Genomic DNA, 23,035 nt, shown 5'->3' on the forward strand with positions numbered 1-23,035 from the left:
CGAAAGAGGCAACAAATGAGTAAAAATAGCTGGGATAACTCCAGTTCTTAGCTCTAAAACCCTTTTCTATTCATTCAGAGCTTATTATGATATGCTAACTAACATATCTAGCTTTAAATAGATATGACCATAAGAATAAAATGCAGTTTAATATTCGACATTTTATAGCGAACAAAATGTAGCAAGTTTTCATCCTTTAAGAAAAAATTTAAGATGCTATCAAAATGGTGAAACGCAAAATATATCACCAGGAATTGTTACGATCTAAAATTCATTTCTTGGGCCTATTTTTGAAAGAATAGAAAATACACTTCGAAAGTACTGAATAGGCATCTCAATATTTATAATTAGTTTTATCTGAATAAAACATTATCAATCATTTAAATGCCAAGTATTGATTGACATTTCAAATAATTGTTTTGAATGTCAAATAATGGCAATACAGAACATAAGCAAGTTACAACTCTGACATCAGGCTTTTGTCAAATTTTAAACCAAGAATTTCAGTATTTCCCAATAGAATTCTAAAAACTAAATATTCCAATATCTTGTAACCTTAATATAGGAGCAAATATTTTAAAGATTTATGGATATTCAGAAATAACGAAGATCGCAATAACATTTCTCTTGTGCAGACTGATCACATGATGGTAATTTTATACTAATCTTTGATGACACAGAGTGCTTGAAATTAATCGTAAGCTTTACAAAAGCTCAACTGGATCACCCGCATCTTCGAAGCTTCTCCAGGAGAAGTGTGGGCGAATTCAAAAATGCATTCGATGAAGGTTCACGATTCTTCCATTGTAATGGTTGTTAAAAAGGCATCTGAAAAAATATTTCAATTAATACAAATTAAATACAGTTTCATTTGTCAAGAAAATTACGAAATGCAAGAGCATTCATAATTTATTTTGCTATTTAAGCTTATGCAGATTATTCTAAAATAGAATTCACTTCATTACGTTATATACGGAATTAAATCTACTTTTTAATTAGGAAATGAATAGAGCTCGTGACAGTTGAATTATCTATTAACCAAAATATTCGCAGTATTTGAAATTCATTTGAAAAATATTATCTAAGTGACCTTTTGTTTTCATTCAAGAGCCAGATCTTGCATATTTTGAGAGTTCTGCGTGTATTAAGTCTATAAAGGACATAGGCTACCAATTATTTTAATAATCTTCCGTCATCCACAAATGATTAAACTCAACCCTTTGTATTCTAAAAGTGATGAGATTATACATATGCGGGTACAAGAAATCTTTTGATGGCTTAGAAACATTTTCCGCTTTGTTACAATTCCTAAAAAGATTGATGTGGATCTAACTGTTATAAAAACAATACAGACGTGTTTTCACTAGAATGCAAGGGTTAGCATTATGATACGATTTCTTCGCCAACAGTTAAAGTGCTTTCCAAAGGGAAATCATTACTTTTAATGAAAAAATATTCGAGGAGCACTATTTTCGTTACCCCTGAGTTTCATAATATTTTGATTGCTATTGAGACGCTTGGAAAACCTACAATAGGTGAATATAAATTTGCTAGTTATTACAATTAGAAAAGAATTGTAAATACGAAATTTTAATTATGAATAGTACAATATTTTATTTATCCGAAAAATTTCTCGGAAGACTATACAGGCGAAATAAAGTTACACCCGTTAACAATTCTTCATCTGAAGAGTACTTTGTTAGATATTTTCCTATAGAAGGCAATGACGTGCAAAAGATTATGGCATACTCAGGCGGCTGGTAAATTCTATCCCTATATAGAGAAGTTAATCTCGATGAATGCGCTTCAATTCGTGGATTTCTATATTGAGAAGCGACTGGAAATACTGAATCTGTCACTACAAATGTCTCCAAATAATTATGGCTTCAATTTGCGTCATACCCTTGAAGAACTTATTTTCAAAGCTATAAAATTAAGCATACCATGTTTTGGTAATTGTTATTAAAATGCATTAGCTTACTGTATTTTTCTATTTCGGTTTCATCTGTAGCATTTCCTGTATCCAATATAAATCGTGTCAATTCATGAAGAATGAGTTGTAAATGTAGTCAGTCTTCTGGTTGTAGATGGCAAGCCTTTATTCAACAAAATAATTCAAGAACGTAAGACCTACAACATATGAATATGAATTTGAAGAATTTCCATTTCAAAATTTTCATAGCTTTATTATTAAAATTTTAGCAATTTCATTATTAAAAAGATTATACCCGATATTCATTGATTTATGACAGTTATAAAAATTATAGCAACTAACCGATTTCCCAAGTTGGTATCCAAGAGATTATATATGACAATCCAGATTGCTACTCTCCGTAGAATTTATGTCAGGAACTGAAATTAAAGAATGCATAAATGTCTAATCTCTTGTACTTAAAATCGAAATTCTCTGAGACGTATAGAAATCTAAAAATATTGCTTACCACACGGGTATAGAATTTGCACAGTTGAGAGGAATTTTATATTAATAATTCAGTTCTGTAGATCTTTATTCGTTATCAGACATTTTTAGCACGATATAAATCGATACAGATTGTCAGCTGTATCTGTGGGCTCTCCATCCATAATTGGAAAATATAATCCCAAAATGCGGTCGACGAGAGTTATTTCGCTGTCCTAATTTCGGTTAAGTCATATTAGCAGACATCTGAAAGAGTATTAAATATGTAAATGAACAAATTCGAATCCGTGAAACGCAATAGAATGAAAGAGCAAAAAATTATTTAAACTACACAGATAATTTGAAGTATTAAAAAGGAATTTTATTCCGATAACCTTATTTATGGAGCTAAATACTTATCCACGTTTCTAATTATGAAATGTTTTGAAAGCTCGGAACATCTGTTGGCAGTAAAAATATCGCAGTATTAAACACATTTGTAAAACGATTTGTCTAAACGTGCTATTTTAATATAGAGCCAGTACCTCCATTTTTCTACATTTATATGCAGATTTAAAATAATTTGCACTAATTAAGAGCCAGGAACTACTTAAGTTTAAAAATTCAAAATGTCCTCCAAATGGACACTGCCTTGCATACAAACGCAATATGAAGTTTCGTTAAAAACATTCAATTTTCATTTTGTAGCTTAGGGAAAATTAAGGATCGCCATGTTCAGATACGCGATTACATTTCAGTAGCTTCATTAATTTATGAATACGTTTACTACTACAATATTGAAGGAGTTGACAGAATATTTATCGATACCAATATTAATACAATTTGTTCGTTTCTCAGAAAATAACTTGCCTTCAGGCCGTACAGAAAAGCAAAACAAATTTACCCGAAACATTTTTTGTACTAACTGATTCAACTACCGAAGAGGTTCCCAATTGAACACATGGATGTCACATGCCGATTCCATTCTCAGGTTCTGGATTACTTCAGCCCTCTATATACATAGAACGTTCTCTGAAAATACGTACATTCTGTGCGTACATACGTGCTTGAATTCCTTCGTATTTGATGTGAAAGTAGAATGCACTGTAACTGAAAAAGTGTTTTCAGATCACAATGATTTGAATTTCTTTCCAGCATTTGGAAAATTTGCTTCCTAGAAGAACAAATAAAGCACTTTAAAAATGCCATGCAATTTAATATAATTTATAATAGTTGTTTACCTGATCTTGAATTTCTATTAGTACAAGTCATCTTAAAACTTTTTTGAATCCAGTAGAAGTGACAGTTCATAAATCATATGGAACTTAAAAAGCAGTCTTGCTCCTTGTGGTAGATGGCATGCCTTTATTCAGCAGAAAAGCAAAAATGCAGGTTCTAATTTTCCTAACCTATAAATACCAAATAACAACCTTTTGAAAAATTCTAATTATGTAACAATTGACGGAATTGTACATAATTGAAACAAAGTGTTCGGTATGAGAATTATAATTCGCGAAAACTTACCAATATCATTTCAGTATATCGTGAAATATGTTTTCTTTGCTATCCAGTTATCTGCTTTCAATAAAATGTTTGTCTCCAGGTAGAACAGCAGCATTCAAAGTGACATTGGATATTGTCACTTTCCCATTAAATAGTACCCATTTCAACTAACAATGAATCCAGATGAATCAATAGGAAAATGTTTGGTGTAAATAATACAGTACAAACTGAAGATAATATAAGTTGCTATTTTTTCCCAAAAGAAGTTGCCACATTCATATTTCTTCTTTCTTTCTTTCTTTTCTTTAATAGCAGATGACAATAGCAAAGATTCTCTCATCTACTACATTAGACAATACCAAATAATGACCACATAATTGTAGCAATCTAGCCGCTTAGAGGTCGCTTGCATAGGATATTCGAAGATTACGAAGATTACTTTCGCATTTTATGGAGGATATCAAATATTAATTAGAATGTATTCTGAAGGCTTTCACATCTTAAAGAGATAAACGAGAAAGTTATCAGAAGTGAATTTCCAATTGAGTAAGAAAACCTAATAGAATCTATTCGATACTGCACCACTGAGAAATTTTAAAGACACAATTTTTTAACTATTTAAAATAGGAATTCCATCATCTCGTAATTTTAAAATATTCATCCTAAAATCCACTGCCGATTTGAGCCGGACGAAACTTATTTCATGCCCTTCTCCACTTGAAGACCAAATTTGTTCAAGCAGCATAAATTATTTCATTTTAATCGGAACAAATTGTTTCCAGTTTCCTTTTAAATACCTGCCCTATTTTATAATGGTTACAGTATATATTTACATATGTAAACACATAGATAAAATGCAACACTAATTTTGTCCAAAACATTTTTGAAAATCCAGAATAGTTTCATGTTGGAACATTTTTTATTGAGACTGAAAGCATCGTCCAACAAAATAGCATTTGTTAAAATTTAAATTTAGTTTACTTCTGCCAATTTCGCTGTTTGAAGTATATTTTTTATTCAATATGTTTTCATTGTAACTTCTACTTACAAGTTGCCATATGAAAGTCTGAGTTTTTAAATTGGTGCGAAATTGCATTTGTTAGATTAGAAGTGTGAATATTACAGCAGTCTCCACTACTTTCCGAAAAGGCAAATGCAATTATTAATCCCCTTTGTTAGTTTGTTTTTAAAGTTTAATAATACGCACGACATAGACTAGAATTTGAGAGATCATGAATTATTTCGTTATTTAGAAACAATAAAGATGAAAACCAAAACAAAGACTTGCTAGATAATCTTGCTATATAGATAAAAGAATTTAATTCCGAGATTATGAAAAAAAAAAGAATTAAATCTACAAAATTTCAGAACATTTCAGATTATAATGAAGGTAAAATATACATCTTCAAAAAGGAGGGTATTGCATTTCTAGTTAATAAGTGGGATTAGGAATTTAAACTTTATTAAGGCGACAGTTTCTTTCATCAAATGTGCAGAAGTTTTAGAACAATCCATGATTAAATAAAATACTGCCATTTTTGAAAGCTACAATAAGGAAGGGGGAGGGGGTAAGATATTATAATCAGAAGAAACTAAAAGCTATTAGTCTTTTTTTTATCCGACTCCTTTACGAGATTGCAAATCAATGGATGCTTTTAGTTGGAGCACATGAATTTCAACAAAAATACTTGTTCTGTCAATCAAGGAAGAAAAATTCAAATACTATTGCTTATCGATTCTTCCTCAACAATAGCCTTTTCGATTATTGGTTTCGATCATTATGAATTACAATTGTTGTGGAAGTGTTGCAATTTCGAGGGTCTAAAATACCTTTGAAAGAGTTGCAGCAGTTGAGTTGATTTATTAATTTCGTCGCAACCTATCTACAACCCACCAATTAATTAGAGCAGTAGAATTCATTGAGGAAGGTTTTGAAAATAAACAAAAAACTGCAGCGGTATTCCTTGACATTCAGAAAGCTTTTGACAGAGTTTGGCAAGATGGCCTTATTTACAAGCTAATTAATTACAGCATACCCCCACACCTAATCAAAATTCTAATTTCTTACCTTAGTTACAGATCCTTCAAAATCAAAATAAACAATGAATTTTCTGAAGTAAAACCTATTCTTGCAGGTGTACCTCAAGGATCTAAACTAGGGCCAATTTTATTTTCCTTGTTTATTAATGATATCCCCAAGCAATTTAACACTATGTTGTGCATGTACGCTGATGACACTGCAATACTCGCTAGAAACAAAAATCAAAATTTCATTACCATAGCTTTAAACCGACATATTAAATCTCTTGAGGACTGGTTCGTCGAATTGAAAATTGAAATAAATGCTAGTAAAACTGAAGCTATAGTTTTTAATAAAAACAACTGTAAAAAGAATTTCTCCCCAGTTAAAATTAAAAATCAAATTATCCCGTGGTCTAAGGAATGCAAATATTTATTCGTTATTCTAGACAGTAAATTAACTTGGAAACCCCACTTTATTTACACAGCTAAAAAGTTTCGAGACCTAACTCGTAAATTTTATCCTTTCATTTCTCGAAACTCCAAAATGAGTAAACAAAATAAAATGCTTATTTACTCTGCCTACTTGCGTCCAGTATTAACTTATGCCTGCCCTGTGTGGGGATATGCTGCCAAGACTAATCTTAGACTTATTGAACGCCAGCAAAATAACTTAATTAGAAGTTTCTGCAATATGAAATACTACATGTCCATTACAAATATGTATTTACGCCTAGGCTATCCCCCTCTTAAAAAATTCATTAAAAATCTAGCCACTAACTTCTTTAAAAACTTGGATAAGAATGAAAATGAAGCAATAGCTAAAATCCCTAAATATAAACCATCTACAAACTCTAGAAGACCCCGGAATATACTACTTTAATTTATCTCAGCCCTTTAGTTTTTCTTCCTAACTTTTATTTTTTCAAACTCAAATTAAACAGTATCTCAATAGCCAATTCTAGCTCACAAGCAGTAAAAACTTACTAAGCCCAACGGCAGCGTACCCCTCCCCCCCCACCCTCACCCTAATATCAGACATTCACAATGAGTCCTGCCACTCGCCATCTCCAAATCTCTTCGAAGACGGCCACGGCAAAGTATAGACAGCAAAGAACTGTTAAGTCTCTCCTTACCGGGGATAAACCCCTGCCGGGGCTAGGCGCCCCGTCAACCCAACCATCAAGTTGATTTATTAATTCGATCTTGTATTCACTCAAATAAAAATACATCTGACGAATTTGTGGGATTTAAATTCAAACGAGCATTAATTTTTTTTTAAATTATCAACAGAATTCTCTTAAAATGTTAAATCCGGTCGGTATTAAAACTGATAATACGTTATAATCATTCCTTTATTTTCCTACTGAAACTGAATGCGCCAAACTCTTCACAGCATCGTTGCTCCGATATTATATGCTTCAAAAAATTGACTCAAAGAAGCAATCATTCAAGTCACATTACAAGCTAGTAAACCTTTGTACAGACATGCAGCAGCGATATTTTTTACTCATTTTGCTTAAATTACCCAGGCTTCCGAGCCGACCACAATTCCACAGCTCTCTCTCACACACATGCATTACCCAGGCTTCCGAGCCGACCACAATTCCACAGCTCTCTCTCACACACATGCATTACCCAGGCTTCCGAGCCGACCACAATTCCACAGCTCTCTCTCACACACATGCATTACCCAGGCTTCCGAGCCGACCACAATTCCACAGCTCTCACACACACATGCATTACCCAGGCTTCCGAGCCGACCACAATTCCACAGCTCTCACACACACATGCATTACCCAGGCTTCCGAGCCGACCACAATTCCACAGCTCTCTCTCACACACATGCATTACCCAGGCTTCCGAGCCGACCACAATTCCACAGCTCTCTCTCACACACATGCATTACCCAGGCTTCCGAGCCGACCACAATTCCACAGCTCTCTCTCACACACATGCATTACCCAGGCTTCCGAGCCGACCACAATTCCACAGCTCTCTCTCACACACATGCATTACCCAGGCTTCCGAGCCGACCACAATTCCACAGCTCTCTCTCACACACATGCATTACCCAGGCTTCCGAGCCGACCACAATTCCACAGCTCTCTCACACACACATGCATTACCCAGGCTTCCGAGCCGACCACAATTCCACAGCTCTCTCACACACATGCATTACCCAGGCTTCCGAGCCGACCACAATTCCACAGCTCTCTCACACACATGCATTACCCAGGCTTCCGAGCCGACCACAATTCCACAGCTCTCTCTCACACACATGCATTACCCAGGCTTCCGAGCCGACCACAATTCCACAGCTCTCTCACACACATGCATTACCCAGGCTTCCGAGCCGACCACAATTCCACAGCTCTCACACACATGCATTACCCAGGCTTCCGAGCCGACCACAATTCCACAGCTCTCACACACACATGCATTACCCAGGCTTCCGAGCCGACCACAATTCTACAGCTCTCTCTCACACACATGCATTACCCAGGCTTCCGAGCTGACCACAATTCCACAGCTCTCTCTCACACACATGCATTACCCACGCTTCCGAGCCGACCACAATTCCACAGCTCTCACACGCATTACCCGCGCCGCCAGCAAAAACGCAATTCCACTACTCATACATAGTGCCCATGTTTTCGACCCCACCAGGATTCCATAACTTTCACATACATTGCCTACGCCGCCAAAACCACAAATCCGCACTGCTAAACATTACATTCAACATCCAATTCACCATGAGGATGCATTTCTTTTCACTAACCCACAGCGGAAAATCGCTCAGTTTTAGAACACATACTGCCTACTTCCGCATTACTCTTATGCTGAAAATCCTATCCGTATACCGAGACACCGTACAGATTACGTTGCTCGCACAGCTACCAATTATTACTTCATACATCACATCGGATTTTTGTAATGCACATCAAAAGGTAGTTTCTCATTCGAATAATACATCTCTACCAGATAATAGAATTTATCCCACCGCCCAACTTCGCCAAATGGGCCAAATTATCAGCCTTGGTATGGATACATGAAGACTATTTTTAAAAAATACACATCCAGCACCGCTTATGCCACCTTTGATGAGCGAGAAGTCGAGTTAATGAAAGGTAATAAGTCAAGCATGCAAAGTTAATTAAACTTTGCAAATTCCATTAAAATATTTTCTATATTCGGTGCCATACAACAAGCTCGGCGCCAACTTTGTCATTCTGAAAGCAGTTAATCCTTTGTCATTTCTATTGTACCTTGCGACTGACTACTATCAAAACAAGTTATGAATGAAATCGTAGCTTCATATCAAATAGTGCGATTTAATTCTATTCAAATGTGGTATTTGAATGCAAGAATTGGTTTTAAGACGTATAGAATTATTGAAAGTTTTTCTATGACATTCTTACGGTTTGCATTTTAATTTGAAATTGGTTATCCGAGAGCTTTATACTACCTATAAAGAGGTGGATACAAAACTGTAGAAAATAAAGGACATTTTTTCTAAATTTCAACCAAAATTTCGAAAGTTAGTCAACTTGCGTCTATTTTAGGCTAGAATCAATTGGAATTAGGAATTTTTACTGTAGTAACATGTCCGACAATTTAGAATTTGGTCACGCTATGGAAATAGATATTAACTACAGAACTAATAAAATATACAATTACTACTTAAATTTACTCGGTTAATGAAGTTGAATACGAATGATCTTAACCCCTACGCATACAACGAGGTACCCGAGATGTGCATCGTATTAAGTGTGTATCTGCATTTAAGTGAAAGTAATCAAAAGTCGCAAGACCATCAATGCTTCAAATTCCTTGTATATTATAATTAAATTGGTATGCTATTTGGGATATTTATAGCTATCTAATTAGAAAGTCTAGGAATTAATATAAATAGGAAATGAAGACTAATTACACAAACTATTAATAAAAATCAATTATATTTTATTAGAGTTATACAAGAAAACATTTGCAAATTCAAACGAAAAGGGAATTTCTTTAGGATTTCGAAGCGTGATTTGAAGAGGCATAACGCATAAATTAGCGATACTGTCTAAATATAACAAACTTGAGTTTCGTTTAATATATAAAGCGGCTATTAAAATTGGTCAGAATTAGAATACTACTAACTTAAAATTAAGGTTACTTTAGTGAATAAATTAAATTAGAGAATCAGTTCTAAAATTTCTTAGTCGTCAGGGGGGAAAATATATGCATCATTCTTTAGCAAGTTATCACTAGTTTATTTCAAAAGTAATTCCCTCCCCCCAAAAATGCAAGTCTAACTTAAAATTAACTATCTTAAACGTAAATCTAGAAGATTTCATGCATATTTTAAACTTTATCCGAAATGTCGGAGTATTTACATAATCACTTATAGATGTATATATTTAAAAACTTTTTCAATCTAACGCAGAAGTTTAAAATGGTTTGTTATTTGAAAATAAATCCGCTTTTACTGCATTAAATATTTGTGATAATCGGATTTTCCAGATGCAATATCTGCAATCTGCCTTTCTAATTAACTGAACGCAGTCGGAATAAATTCCTTTTTGCAGATTTACAAATTTAATTTATATTCAGTAACCTGAAATTTACAGCATTATACAACATCACCAAGTAGCGATTTGTACCGAATCACTTACGATTAAATGTACCTAATTGAACAAAAGCCAGGCACCAGTAATTTTAAATACGTTGGATGGAGAATCCGAATGTAATAAGACATCCCAAAATGAAGGAATTAAAAAAAAACGTTTAGGTCAAAGTTTGAATCGATATCTAATGAACTGATTATGTTAAGCCTCAAAAATTCACAGACTTTTCTACAACAAGCTTGAAAGTCATTTTCAACTTTTTATTTGGATTCAATTTTGAAAATTCATTTACCTAGAGCTTACATCAGAAGTATTCTTTCCAACTCCGAGGAAATTCACTGCCGCATTAATCGCAATTCGCCATTAACTTTTGAGAGAAAACTTGCCATTTTAAAAATGGAACTATTAATCTTAGGATTAGAAATAGATTAAAATCCGAAGCTACTTTCCTGAATGAATATTAAACAATATTAATAATCACCGAATATTCCACACAAGCAGCCTCTGAGGAGCTAGGGTACCGCAATTATGTAGACATACCTATATCGTCCGATGCAACAGAAGGCAATCTACATGAAAATACTTCCCATTAACCATAAGCGACTCAAATGGCATGGCAAGGTGTACTTTGTGGTGATCCAGATGGTGTTCTCGAGCCAAAAGGAAACGAGTACTGGATTTTGTCAAACTGGAAAAATGCCACTCGCAGCGATAATACCATCAGCGCATTCTTTCGCATAAACAAGCATGAAAGTGAAGCTGCCCACTTAATTCCAGAGCATCTTCTGAATGTGATCTGTAAGAAAATTGCAATCAGTTATGGTGCAGATTATGAATGGTTATTAGCCTTTCATGAAACATGAAATTTTATATAATGGTTTGATAGAAAATTTAACAGTTTGCACCATACACAAGTATAATAAGAAAATATGCAATAAGTTCCAAATATTAAAATACAAATTGTTTTGAATGTTTGAATGAAATATGTTGGTATTTTAACGATAAAGAACATTTCTCATTTTCTAATTCTTTACACGTCATAATATTTCATGGCTTTTGCCAAGAGCCTTAAATGGTAACCATTTGGAATATTGATATTCTGTTTCGCGAGAAGAGCCACTTCAAGATGGACTGATTTTGTACCACGATCAGAAAAAATGAACGACAACCGATACAGCACACCTTCCCTTTTCCAAAATAGCTTCCGCATGAGAGAGAGGAATACTAAATAATTAAAACTAAGTCTGGTAAAATATCATCTCATTAATTTAGGCAATACAACCTTGTTAATGGAACTGGAACACTCAATGAAAATTCTATACAGGATTCAATATAGCGATACAATCATGTTGAAAATGTAAAATCATTAAAAAACTTTGAAAAGGTAGGGTATAACAATGCGTGTGCATTTTCTACATTTTAATTTGTAGCACCACATTCTATTTTTTTAATAGCATTTTCTTAAAAATATATTTTATTAATTTTTTAGCTATGAAAATACAAAAAAGAAAATAGTGCAAAAGGTTTTTCCAAACTTCAATTTAACAATCCGGAACTATGAAAAGATAACCATTCGAAATTTGAAGGAGTGCTTTATGTCCTACATTACAGCGGATTAAATATTACGCATACTCTCCATACATTGCGAGATGTAATGCAACTCGTTATCTACAAAATTCAACGCTAATAGGCAAGTAGAATTGCCAAATTTGCCCTATAATGGCCTTTGGAGGAAAAAGTAATCATGATGGAAGTCTTAAAGGCTAAATTTTTAATAAAAAAATTCGTTGGATAAATTTTTGGATGTAAATATAAAATCTTTTTAGATATATTTTCCAGTCGGTTAAAGAATAGAAATTAAAATTTCATTAACAGTTCTAATCAAGAATAGCATGAATATATTTCTTGCACTCTTTAACAGTAGAGATGTTGCACTGTCTAAAAGTTAACACAAAATTTGTATACATTTCTTCAGCATATCACTTTATGTAGAATGAGAATTCTAAATGTGTAACTCTTGCGATGTAGAAATATACATAAAATTATCGCTAAAGGTTAAACAATTTTGAAACTTTTCTCAGAACACGTCTTGCATAGTAGAACTGAAAGGCCAAACAAGTTTTACTTCAATATTATAATTCTGCTCATTTTTTGAAATGAATTTGACACAAAAATAAAATTTCTCAGCATATATTAAGTTTTATATTCTTGTGTTTTAGAAATAATTTCCACATTTAAAATCAACCTTTTCACTTAACAAACGACATGCAATTCATAAAGAAGGAGTCGTCATCAATAACATAAATGAGGAAATGCATTTGGTTGTCTAAGAAAACCTTGTTTAAGATAACATTAAAAGCTTTAGGAAGAAGAATTTATTGTTAATAGATATTTCATGCAAAAAATTTTCTAACTTACAATAAATATTAAGCGAAAGAATCGAATCGTAAATGAATGAGAGACTTTTAAAAAATGCAAATGAACTTACCCAATATTAATTAAAATTATAACATAACTATATATCAACGTTTATCCTCTCTACGTCATTACTCAATCACAAAAAGAAACTACTAAATTTTAATATCTATCGATTTCAGCTGTACCGAGGTTATTTAAGCTCATACTATAATCATAAAAAAAAAAAAAATTACCAATCTTTAGAGCTTTTATAAGGTAACAAGAAGATGGGCGTTGATATAAATCGTCCTCTTCTTCCAAATATTTGTACAAGGTGGTTGATCAGCAAGCACAAGGATTTTAAGGCGTTAAAAAACTACTTATTCAAATTCGAATCCTAAAGAAGCATGTATAAGATATATAAATGATGTTAAATAAACCGCAATTAATGCGATAAATATAAAAATAATTTTTCCACTGTTGGAAAACGTGAAATAAAGGTGGTCAATCATCAATTTAGCAGACATGATGATCAGTTTAGATACTATCTACCGGGATTTTATCTGAATAACCAAAATAATGCTCCGAAATCATAAATGATAGTGAAGGGAAAAAGAATTAAATATTTGGATGCGAATCGTGGCTAATCTTTACAGAAATATTCGAACACGATGTCGTTCAAAAAAGCCAATTATGTGGTTCGAAATTTACTTTTAATGGCGTCTCTTTTTCATATACAACAAACGGGACATAAAAAGAGAAAGTAATTTAATCATCATAAAACTCAATAAATCTTTCGGTTTATATATGTTCATATGTATGCTGCTGAACCATTACTTTTGAATGGTCGTAAAATAAAAATCATTTTGATAGAGTTTAAACTAATTAGTATGCTTGTTGAATGAATGCTAGGTTACCTTTCTTCACTTTTTACGAAAACTGGCAGATTTCATTTTTAATTTATCGCAATTATTCTTGTTTAGTTAAGAATATTTATATTCCCATTCCTTTATTAATATCTAGGCTGCTGGGCCATTACCTACTGTTTGTTCCTGAAATAAAAATCTCACAAATAGTATTTGAAGACATCACTATGTTTGCAGAATGAATGGAAGCCACGTTTTTTATAACCTTGTCCAATTTTTTTAGGAATGCTGGCAGATTTATTGTTTCATTTATGAAATATTTGTTGTTTATTCAACATCATTTATAAATTTTATGCATGTCTTTTACGGATTCAAACTTCGAAACTACTTTTGTACTATTTATATCTCAATGCTTGTTGAACGACCACTTCGTATGGATCTTTGGAAGAAGAGGACTTGCTAATACTAATTTATTTACAACTTTATAAAGGCTCAAAAAGTTATTCATTTTCCATTATGCATCCATAGTTCTTCATAAGACATGGTAGGTTTCTATTAAGGAAATTTTAAGACGCCTGTTTTTAAGTATAACTGAATTAGACTTTTTTTTTTTTAACCGCTTAGAAGTTTCTTTAATGAAGCTGAATTACAGTTTAGTTATCTGTTGGTATTAGATACAATATTGCCTCCAGAACTGCTTTCTATTGATATTCTGGTTAATAATGGGTAAGCTGCACTTTTTTTTTTCTTCGCATAAATCCGAAAGTCGACTATGAATACTTAATTCGTTTTTTATCTATCTAAAATAAGTAGGCTTTTTTCACTGAAATATATCTTTTCAATAAGTTTATTTCGGAAAGGCTTATAATATTTTGAACCGGAATTTTTTTCGAAAATCGATACCTTTTATAATCTAAATTACCGTTTGAACAAGATTATTGCGCGAGTGAGTGCATTAATTTTGATTTCAGTAATCGTCTTTTTTTATTTATCATGGAAATTTGTTAGTTTAAATGAACGAGAAATCCAACTTTGTACAAATATTATATCATTGAAAATCGCTGGAAATTATTTATATTTTAAATCTGTTTCTATGTATTGCATGAAGGCAAAATAAATCTAGTTTTTTCAGTTACGATGCATAAAATTTTATCGACAGCGGAATCTTACCAGAATTGAAGAATAGTTCATGAGATTTTATAAGCATGTCCGCATCAAAGAGAAATAGTATAGTCATTTAATAGTTATTAAACATAAAATGTTATACTTGGAATAAGTCCAAAATTTATGAATGTTTTGTTTGCATAATGATGTTACTCCAACGGTTTGGAGAATACATAAAACGCGTATTCGAGTGCATTTTTAATAAAGCTGTTATTGAAACTGTTGCATATTCCCACATCTACGAGATAGTCTGCTTCATTTTTTAAAACTTTCATTTATTTTCTTTGGTTTAGAATGGCATTTCTATCAAAAATCTACATATTATAGTAATCTGTCATTGCAGCTAGCCGTTTGACTATACGTTCGTTGTTCTTATTTCATTCATTTATATTTGATTCACGAGTTAATTTCTACTGTCAATGCAATTCATTTTAGTGCTAAAGAATAGCTTTATAGTGTTGAAAATAGTCTATAATGTATCAAAATTTGCAGCACTATGTTCTTAAATTTTTACTTGAATTATATTCGCCTTTCGGTTCCAGTGTCTTTGCACTTTCCTTCAACGTCTGAGAATAAAATTTTATATTTATGAAGACTTCGAAAAGAGAAGAATAGAGGATACTTCTCTATTCTGTGCATACAGTTTCGTATTTTATGAAACAATTTCTTAATTTTGTAATATTCTACATACCCGGATACTATTACTTAAAATTAATAATCCATTTTTTTTTCAGATCGCAATTTCGCAGAAGATCATCTGGAATATAAAGTGGCATTTGCACCTTTATGAACAACCTGCCTTGTTTGATGGAATGTGCGCATGTTGGCAGAAAGTCGTAGCAAGTGACGTACGTTGCTTGGTTAAAACCCAATGCTAGTTCCCTCGATGACTCGACAAAACACAATCACACCATGTTAGGTTGTTTAAGGATAACGGATGAAACTTTTAGGTATTCTCTTCTGTAGCACTGGATTTCGCTGGATAATTTTGGTTCCTTAGCTGCTGGGAGACTTCTTCTGCAGATATTCGTAAACTATGAATATTTCTTCCCTGTTCATTCAAAATACTCGAGTTCCAGTTTTAATGCGTTCAAATCTTTCGTTTAGTTCAAAATGCCATATAATTCATACATTCACTCTCGGATAGGGGTAAGAATCGTAAAATTTGCAGTAAGAGAAATTCTCTAAAACTAAAAAAGAGAATTATTTCCCTATTTGAAATTATCTCTCAATATGAATAAAGATAATTTTCCAAAAGGAATCTTATTTAAAAAATAAAATTTAATTTTATTCTTAACGATGAATTCTAAAGTATTTGATAGTTGAGTGAAAAGTTCCATTAAATATTGTTTTACTTTGTTCAAATTATTTCATTTAATTTCGCGTATAATTTCATCTCGCGCCACTCTTGACGCATCCCGAATGCTTCAATTTATTTAAATTTTTTGTGTTTAGAGTTTAGCTTTCCCCGCGCTTAGTTTCTACAAATGAAATAGAAACCTTCAGTGCACGTCGCTATTCAAAATTTCATTTATGAGCCGATCTAGCAAATTTCAGGTTACTTAATGAAAACTATATTGAATTCGCAACCTGTTTAAGTTTATCATCAGTTTATTCAGTTATTTTATTAAAATGCGATATAAATTATTGTATTCTAAGAATTTCTATAATTTCAAACTACTTTATTGAACGCATTTGTAGCTGCATATAATTATCATATTAATTAAGCAAGTTACAGAATGCTGTTAGAAATGCTCAGTAAGCTTGCCTTGCCACCAAGAACTCCAATCAGTCAATGAAAAATATCACGATAGAAATAACTTCAAAGCTTAATCCAACATGAAATTTTAACCGTTATTAAATAGTTAATCGGTATATCTTGCTTTGTTAAAACATGAAATTCTTTATTTCGTACAATACAAACTATTTTATAAAGTAACTATTAATCTTAATTTAACTATTATACCTTTTAACAGAAAATAGGCATTTTAATTTGTCTGAGCAGTAATTTGCAATACATGGATTCCATTTAATTCATAATTTTCATGCCATAAATGTGTAATCTTAATGTATTCCATATGAATAGTTTAATGGTCGGAAAAATCAATATTAAATAGAGAAAGGTGTTTGTCAATGGCGACCAGATAGTTGAATAAAGGAAAATATCAAAATTTTGACCTTTACCTTTCATAGGATGTTAAATGAAGTTGCCTAATGCTTATATATTCTATGTAGATTTATAGTATACTTGTATAGTATGCATTTGAATTAATCCCGCTAATTCACCTGTGCAATTCCTTGTGCATCTTATCACCGCTCGGAAAATTTAGGAAATTACTTTTGCTGTTCGAAATAATTCGTTATGGTTTTAGGATTTTTAGTAGCATAAAAACTCATTCCTTTTTACTAGTAGTTTGTGTTCAGCTTTCAACTTCCTATTTATGTCAATTCTTTGATCAATAAATATAACTTTCTAATTGGATAACACCTTTTTACTATTTTAATTCCTATTATGAGTGGTATTTGAGATATTCTAGTATCTGATATTTTAATTTAAAAAATACTTAATCGATTCACTTAATTGCGGAGTTAAAATTAAAATATTACTAATTCGATGCGCGTGTTAGACTCCTTTTGCGTGAAGGGGTTTGATATCATCCGTATTTTCATTAATTGATTTATATTAACATTCTATATTTTTTGAGTGCCGCTTTCATTACGAACGTAAATCAGGAATTCTGATATGCTATTACATAACACTTCAGTCGAAGTGTATTGCATTATAACAAATTTATTTTTGAAATTTAGAAAAGTATATTTGAGCTTGCATCAATTTTTTTTGTCGCAATTTAACACCAAATCAAAGAAATGAAGGATACGGTATGTGTTAAGCCAGACTCGTGAATTCAAATATAGCTTTCAAATTTATTACGTTGAATAAAATCACTCGTACATATAATTGATACAAATTATACTTAATCCTACTTATATTCATAATGCATTTTTATTTAAATCAACCTAACTATCATGACGGGGAGTTTACAGCTGTCGCTACTTGCGCAACTATGGGAAAACTTCTTAAATTGATACATTGAAGTTACCCAGAATGCAAGTCTTTATATGGAAATTGCATAACTATGGCTTTTGAGCAAATCGTACGTCCTGAATTACTATTAACCTCCTTTAACTCGACGTACCGGTCATCGAAACTATAATTATCGGCGCTCTGGGTTTTTGAACATTTTCAATTGTAAATGTGGACATAAAATGCTCATCGTTTCGAATTTGGGTAGTAAGGTTCATTTTATTCTATTGAGAAATGCATAGTTAATGGGGAAATTACACTGCATTATGCATTAAGAAAGCTGTCATGCGGTCTTGCGCATGGATGCGATGTATGGAATTAAATCAAAATACTTACTTGATATTTGTTTATGAAACGATATCCGTGAGATAACACGCTGTGAAAGTACAGACTCCACATACTATATATAACGTGGAGCGAAAGAACTATGGATTACTTGGACGCACTCAAAAGTGGTGGGGTAAGTCTGGTATGGGTGGATGGATTTAAGTGTGGTAAGGATCTGGAATTAAAAATGTGGCTGTGAAAATCACTTACTCCGGAATTTTATATTGCATGCAACTAGGAGTGAGTTATTGTGGAGTGGGAAATGTCTGAGCTAAGGATTCGTTATGGTGGTGGTAGAGACGGCTTGGGTAATATGAGAACTGGAGAATCGTATCGGGATAAGCTGCATGGTAAATGTGTGTGCGAGTTGGGGAGTCGTCATGGTGGCTGTGGCGTGGGGAATGTGTGTGTGCAAATTGGAAATAAAATAAAATTAATGTAATTTAATAAAATGAAATTAATTTTTTAATCCACAAAAGAGCACGATTAATAAATAGGGATACAGGCGGAACACATCTATTCAACCCAGAACATAAGAACGTAAGAGTGCGAATTTTCCCTCAATGCTTTTACTAAGAGATTCTCTAAAATTTAATTTCTTTGACACGTGTCGAATGAGGAAAGGGAATCTTGAGTATCTCTGGAAGTTATGCCATGGACGTTAGGTACTTTCATCCCTTCGCTTGTAGCCCGAGATTTACAGACTCGGCCATTTTTTAGAGCTCGTGTTAGAAATAATTAAACAAAAAAAGGATTTGAATCGGGAAATAACAGAATATTTTAAAATAAAGTAATATGGGCTAATTTAAGATACAAATTAGGAAATTAACTAAAATGTAAATTAGGTTAAGATACATCATTATACATACATATGTGACAATTTTGCAAATGATCTTTTTTCTGATTCTTATAAAATGATATGTTTAAGTTTTATTAGCGAACTATTTTTCATTGTTAAATATTATTTGGCATCAAGATTTCACTAATCACAACCTGTTTGTCTTTTAATTATCATAAAAACAAAATGAGGATTTGACATGAAAGAATCTTTTCACTAAAGCAGTCTTCCGTTAAGGAATTTTTTTTTTTTTTTTTGTCTACGTCTCGTGACATTTAGCTAGAATTCAGGAAGAATCTAATCTTTTCAAACACTAAAGTTTGTCTTCTTTTTCTTCGTGCAGTGACGTCTCTATTTCTGACAAGCGCGAGCGCCTTTATATGGTTCTTGGACACCCGGACGACTGTGATTGCTTTCGAGGCGCTCTTCCACTTCATCTCCATTTCCGGTTGGAACGCCGTTGACGTCATCACTACAGAGTCCTATCCGGCAACACTCGGGTAACACTTATGGGATAGGATTATATATTACTAACAGAGTGCTAGAATTATTAATGTGAGTAAGACAATTTATAGTTATACCCACGCGACTTTTTACTGATAAGGGAGACTACAATTAACCTAGCAATTGAAGAGTTATATAGATATATAAATATAGCGAGAACATAAATCTTCAAACTTTTTAATGTTTTTAAGACTTGTTCATATTAAGTCAAGAAATCTTCCATCACTGAGAAACTTCATTCTAATTTTTTCATACACATTGCCATCTTTTAACGTCTGACAGATATATGGGCAATGTCCCCCCCACCCCAAATTCCAGCACTTGTACAAAGGCATCACTGTTTTCTTGCTAGTAGACTGTCATCTAACTTCTATTAAAGTTTGTTTTCCAATCATTACTGCGGATTTTCGTATGTCAAGTTAAAAATAATCAAGAGTAAAGATTTTCTTTGCCATTAATTGGCAAACATTCCTGAAAAACAAGAATGAAAAACATAGCAAAAGAAATTAATCAAGCAGTGACGTTATTAAATGCAGCAATCAACTGTGTAAAAAGTTACCTCAGATTTAAATTCATTATGACGCTTAACTTCTTTGAATAAATATAAATGCTCTAAAAATGCCCTGCTCTAAAAAATACTAATCTCGCCTTTTTTTTTCCCTTCTATCCTCCAGGAGTACTGGTTACGGTTTTCTGAGCGCCGTAAGTCGTCTAGCAGCCATCCTCGGCAACCTGACCTTCGCCCACTACATCAGTGTTTCCAAAGCCCTTCCCGTCCTGACCACAGCCACCGTCCTCATGGTGGGAGCTCTGGCCGCCCTCAAACTTAAGGAAACAAAGGACAACCTCATGTGAGAGTCGTGACAACATACGCAACATACGTGAGACCATACAACATGCGCAAGATGTGTTGAGTGGAAGCACCGCTTTTGTATATTTGTGTGAGCCAGTTTTGGCTAAAGGACATCGGTGTACGCGAGACAAAAAGGGATCTTTGGATCACAAAGGACTTAGTTTGTCTTCAAAGAATCGTTGTGTTGCAAATCTATGTGAAAAATCCGAAATACAGAGAGATTCACCCTTGCTTTAGCTAAAATTCATCTGCAGGTGCCAGTCGTAGTAAATAAGATGTCTCGTTGCTTTTTCCGGATCATGCAATGAAGCTGTATGACATATCCTCCAAACAAAATAGCTTCTGGTTTTGAGTTTGAAAAAAAGGAAAATGGTCAAGAAAGGTTTATTTGTCAGATAATAACTGTGGAAGTATCCAATGGAGATGTAAAAAAAGAAGAGCGAATCTCTAGCGGCTTCAAACGAAGATTCAAATCCTTCTCCCGTAGTCTCAGATAATGTAAAGAAATCATTCTTGTGTAGAAATAATCAGAAATGAAGGTGAAAATTTCTGATGTATGAGCTGATGTTTGGTGCCCCAGAGACTTAAAAAAAATAAAAAAAAATCTTGAAAGGTTTATATATGGAATTTAAATTAGAATTCCATTAATAAATCTTTAATATTATCGTATTGATCAAAGTAGAGAAAAATGAGGGATAGTGCGCAAATGAAGGAATTGGAAACAATGAACGGTCTGTCACGTGTCTTCAGACTACGAAAGCCTGCAGATGGAAACGAGAGAGCTTTCCGAAATCCTTTGTTACATAAACGTGACAGCGTAGCAGTCCTTCCATATGAAACTATCGAAAGTGAAGCGCACACAGATTTATAAATATGGGAAATAAAGAGCAGTAAATATTTTCGTTGAATCTGACGTTCCAGTTTTGAAAAAAGATTCTATTTGTAATATTGTCTATAACCTATCTATATAATAGAGAAAATAACATTTTATGTCGCTTGTGAGATTGGAAAATGTACGATGTATCAAAGTGTGTATTAAATGTTATGCACTTGAAAACTTCATTTCTGAATGTCTCATTTCTTACCACGATTTCAACTATTAGAAAATGATTGGGATATTTGGATTCATAACAGGTTTCATCAATTAAATATAACTATTACAAAACAATACAGTAAGAGAGCTTACAGTTGAAACGAACAGAGAGAATAAATTCAAATTCCACATGATAATGTTCTGACAATAAATTTCTCCAAATCATGAACGATGCACCTTGGCATAGGAAAAGTAATATTATTCATCATGAATTAAAAATGGGAAAATTTGAAGATTTAATCCAGAAGTGTCGAGTTATTATTTTAATCCACTCAAGGATAATTCAAACCAAATCCTCATCTCTTCACCCGCAATAAAGAGAAACATACACCAATAGACAAAAAGCGAATATAAAATAGTCCCTTCTTCATTGCCTAGTTTAAATTTTGTTTAAAGTTTTATACAGCAAATTCGAAAATATTAAATATTTCTTCATAATAAATCGTTTCCCAACTTACTAATTAGATTGCCTAGATTACTGATTTTTTAATTTAATATGGAATATATTTTTAAATTATTTTTGTTTGATAAAATTGAAAAACTTGAATTCAGTTGAATTATTTTGCTGCAAATTAAAAAATGATGTATACGAAATAAAATCGGTTGTGAAAATTCTATTACGATGTTAATAATTGGCAATCACGCGACTGAATGTTTTGATGGTTGAATTTGAATACCTCCATATTATATCAAAATAGATTGTATATTAAATTTAATTAAAAAATATTAAAATTAAGGGGAAATTGTACGGACATGAAATTGATATTATTAAATAGTTAATTTTTTTAGTCTTAAGATAATACAAACATCCTTTAAATATAGACCCCTTTTGACACGAAAATATGAACATCAATCTCCAAGTGCAAGTTATAGAAGATTACGCATTTGACGACGATTAAGCCTATTTTCATACTCAATTAAACTTTCTACCTGAAGCCTGTTTCTTGATTTCTTTTATATCTTCTTTCCTCAGACTGAATGGAATCTTTAGTGAACAGCAAATCCTTTCCAGAACATTTCTAATAATATTTTGTAGTGCCATTTCTTCAGTAAATAAGGAGTTAGATTCAACGCAATTGTAAAAACATTCAATGAAGAAGTCTGTAATTCGTACGACGGTTTGTTTACATCTGATTTTTGCCCTTAGTTACTTCCATTCTGTTGCTGAGTGGGAAGAATGGATGCATAAGTCGTGCCGTAATGTGAAGTAATTTTGCATTTATCATTCATTTACTTTCACTTTCATCATTTTGCATTCATTTCGGAGCAACTCGGTTATTCAGACTAACATATGCCACAGCACGGCTGAGGTAGCTACTTTGTAGTTATTATTATTATATAATCTGGAACCTCTCTTAACAAGAACAATTCG

At 32.7% G+C, this 23,035-nt stretch overlaps 1 protein-coding gene and 1 long non-coding RNA gene across 4 annotated transcripts; one reads left to right on the forward strand and one right to left on the reverse strand.

Moving 5' to 3' along the window:
- Nucleotides 1-2,280: 2,280 nt before the first annotated feature.
- Nucleotides 2,281-3,792, reverse strand: LOC129983674 (uncharacterized). The gene is made up of 3 exons (XR_008785435.1): nt 3,640-3,792; nt 2,442-2,665; nt 2,281-2,352 (listed from the first exon to the last, which is right to left on the reverse strand). It is a non-coding gene; the product is annotated as an uncharacterized LOC129983674 (long non-coding RNA).
- A 10,514-nt stretch (nt 3,793-14,306) lies between these two features.
- Nucleotides 14,307-21,632, forward strand: LOC129983578 (synaptic vesicle glycoprotein 2C-like). 3 transcript variants are annotated; one of them, XR_008785421.1, is made up of 4 exons: nt 14,307-14,525; nt 15,698-15,992; nt 19,557-19,768; nt 20,392-21,632. XR_008785421.1 is itself a non-coding variant. In XM_056093109.1 (4 exons), exons 2-4 carry the CDS (start codon nt 15,901-15,903, stop codon nt 20,570-20,572), a joined length of 351 nt encoding a protein of 116 aa, XP_055949084.1. In that variant the 5' UTR covers nt 14,307-14,525; nt 15,698-15,900; the 3' UTR covers nt 20,573-21,632. The 3 variants fall into 3 exon arrangements, 1 of the variants encoding a protein (XP_055949084.1); XM_056093109.1 differs by having other exon boundaries at nt 15,698-15,913; nt 19,557-19,713; XR_008785422.1 differs by having other exon boundaries at nt 14,309-14,525; nt 15,698-15,811.
- The last annotated feature ends 1,403 nt before the right edge of the window (nt 21,633-23,035 follow it).

The sequence above is a fragment of the Argiope bruennichi genome, chromosome 9, assembly GCF_947563725.1.
Source record: "Argiope bruennichi chromosome 9, qqArgBrue1.1, whole genome shotgun sequence".
NCBI lineage: Eukaryota > Metazoa > Arthropoda > Arachnida > Araneae > Araneidae > Argiope > Argiope bruennichi.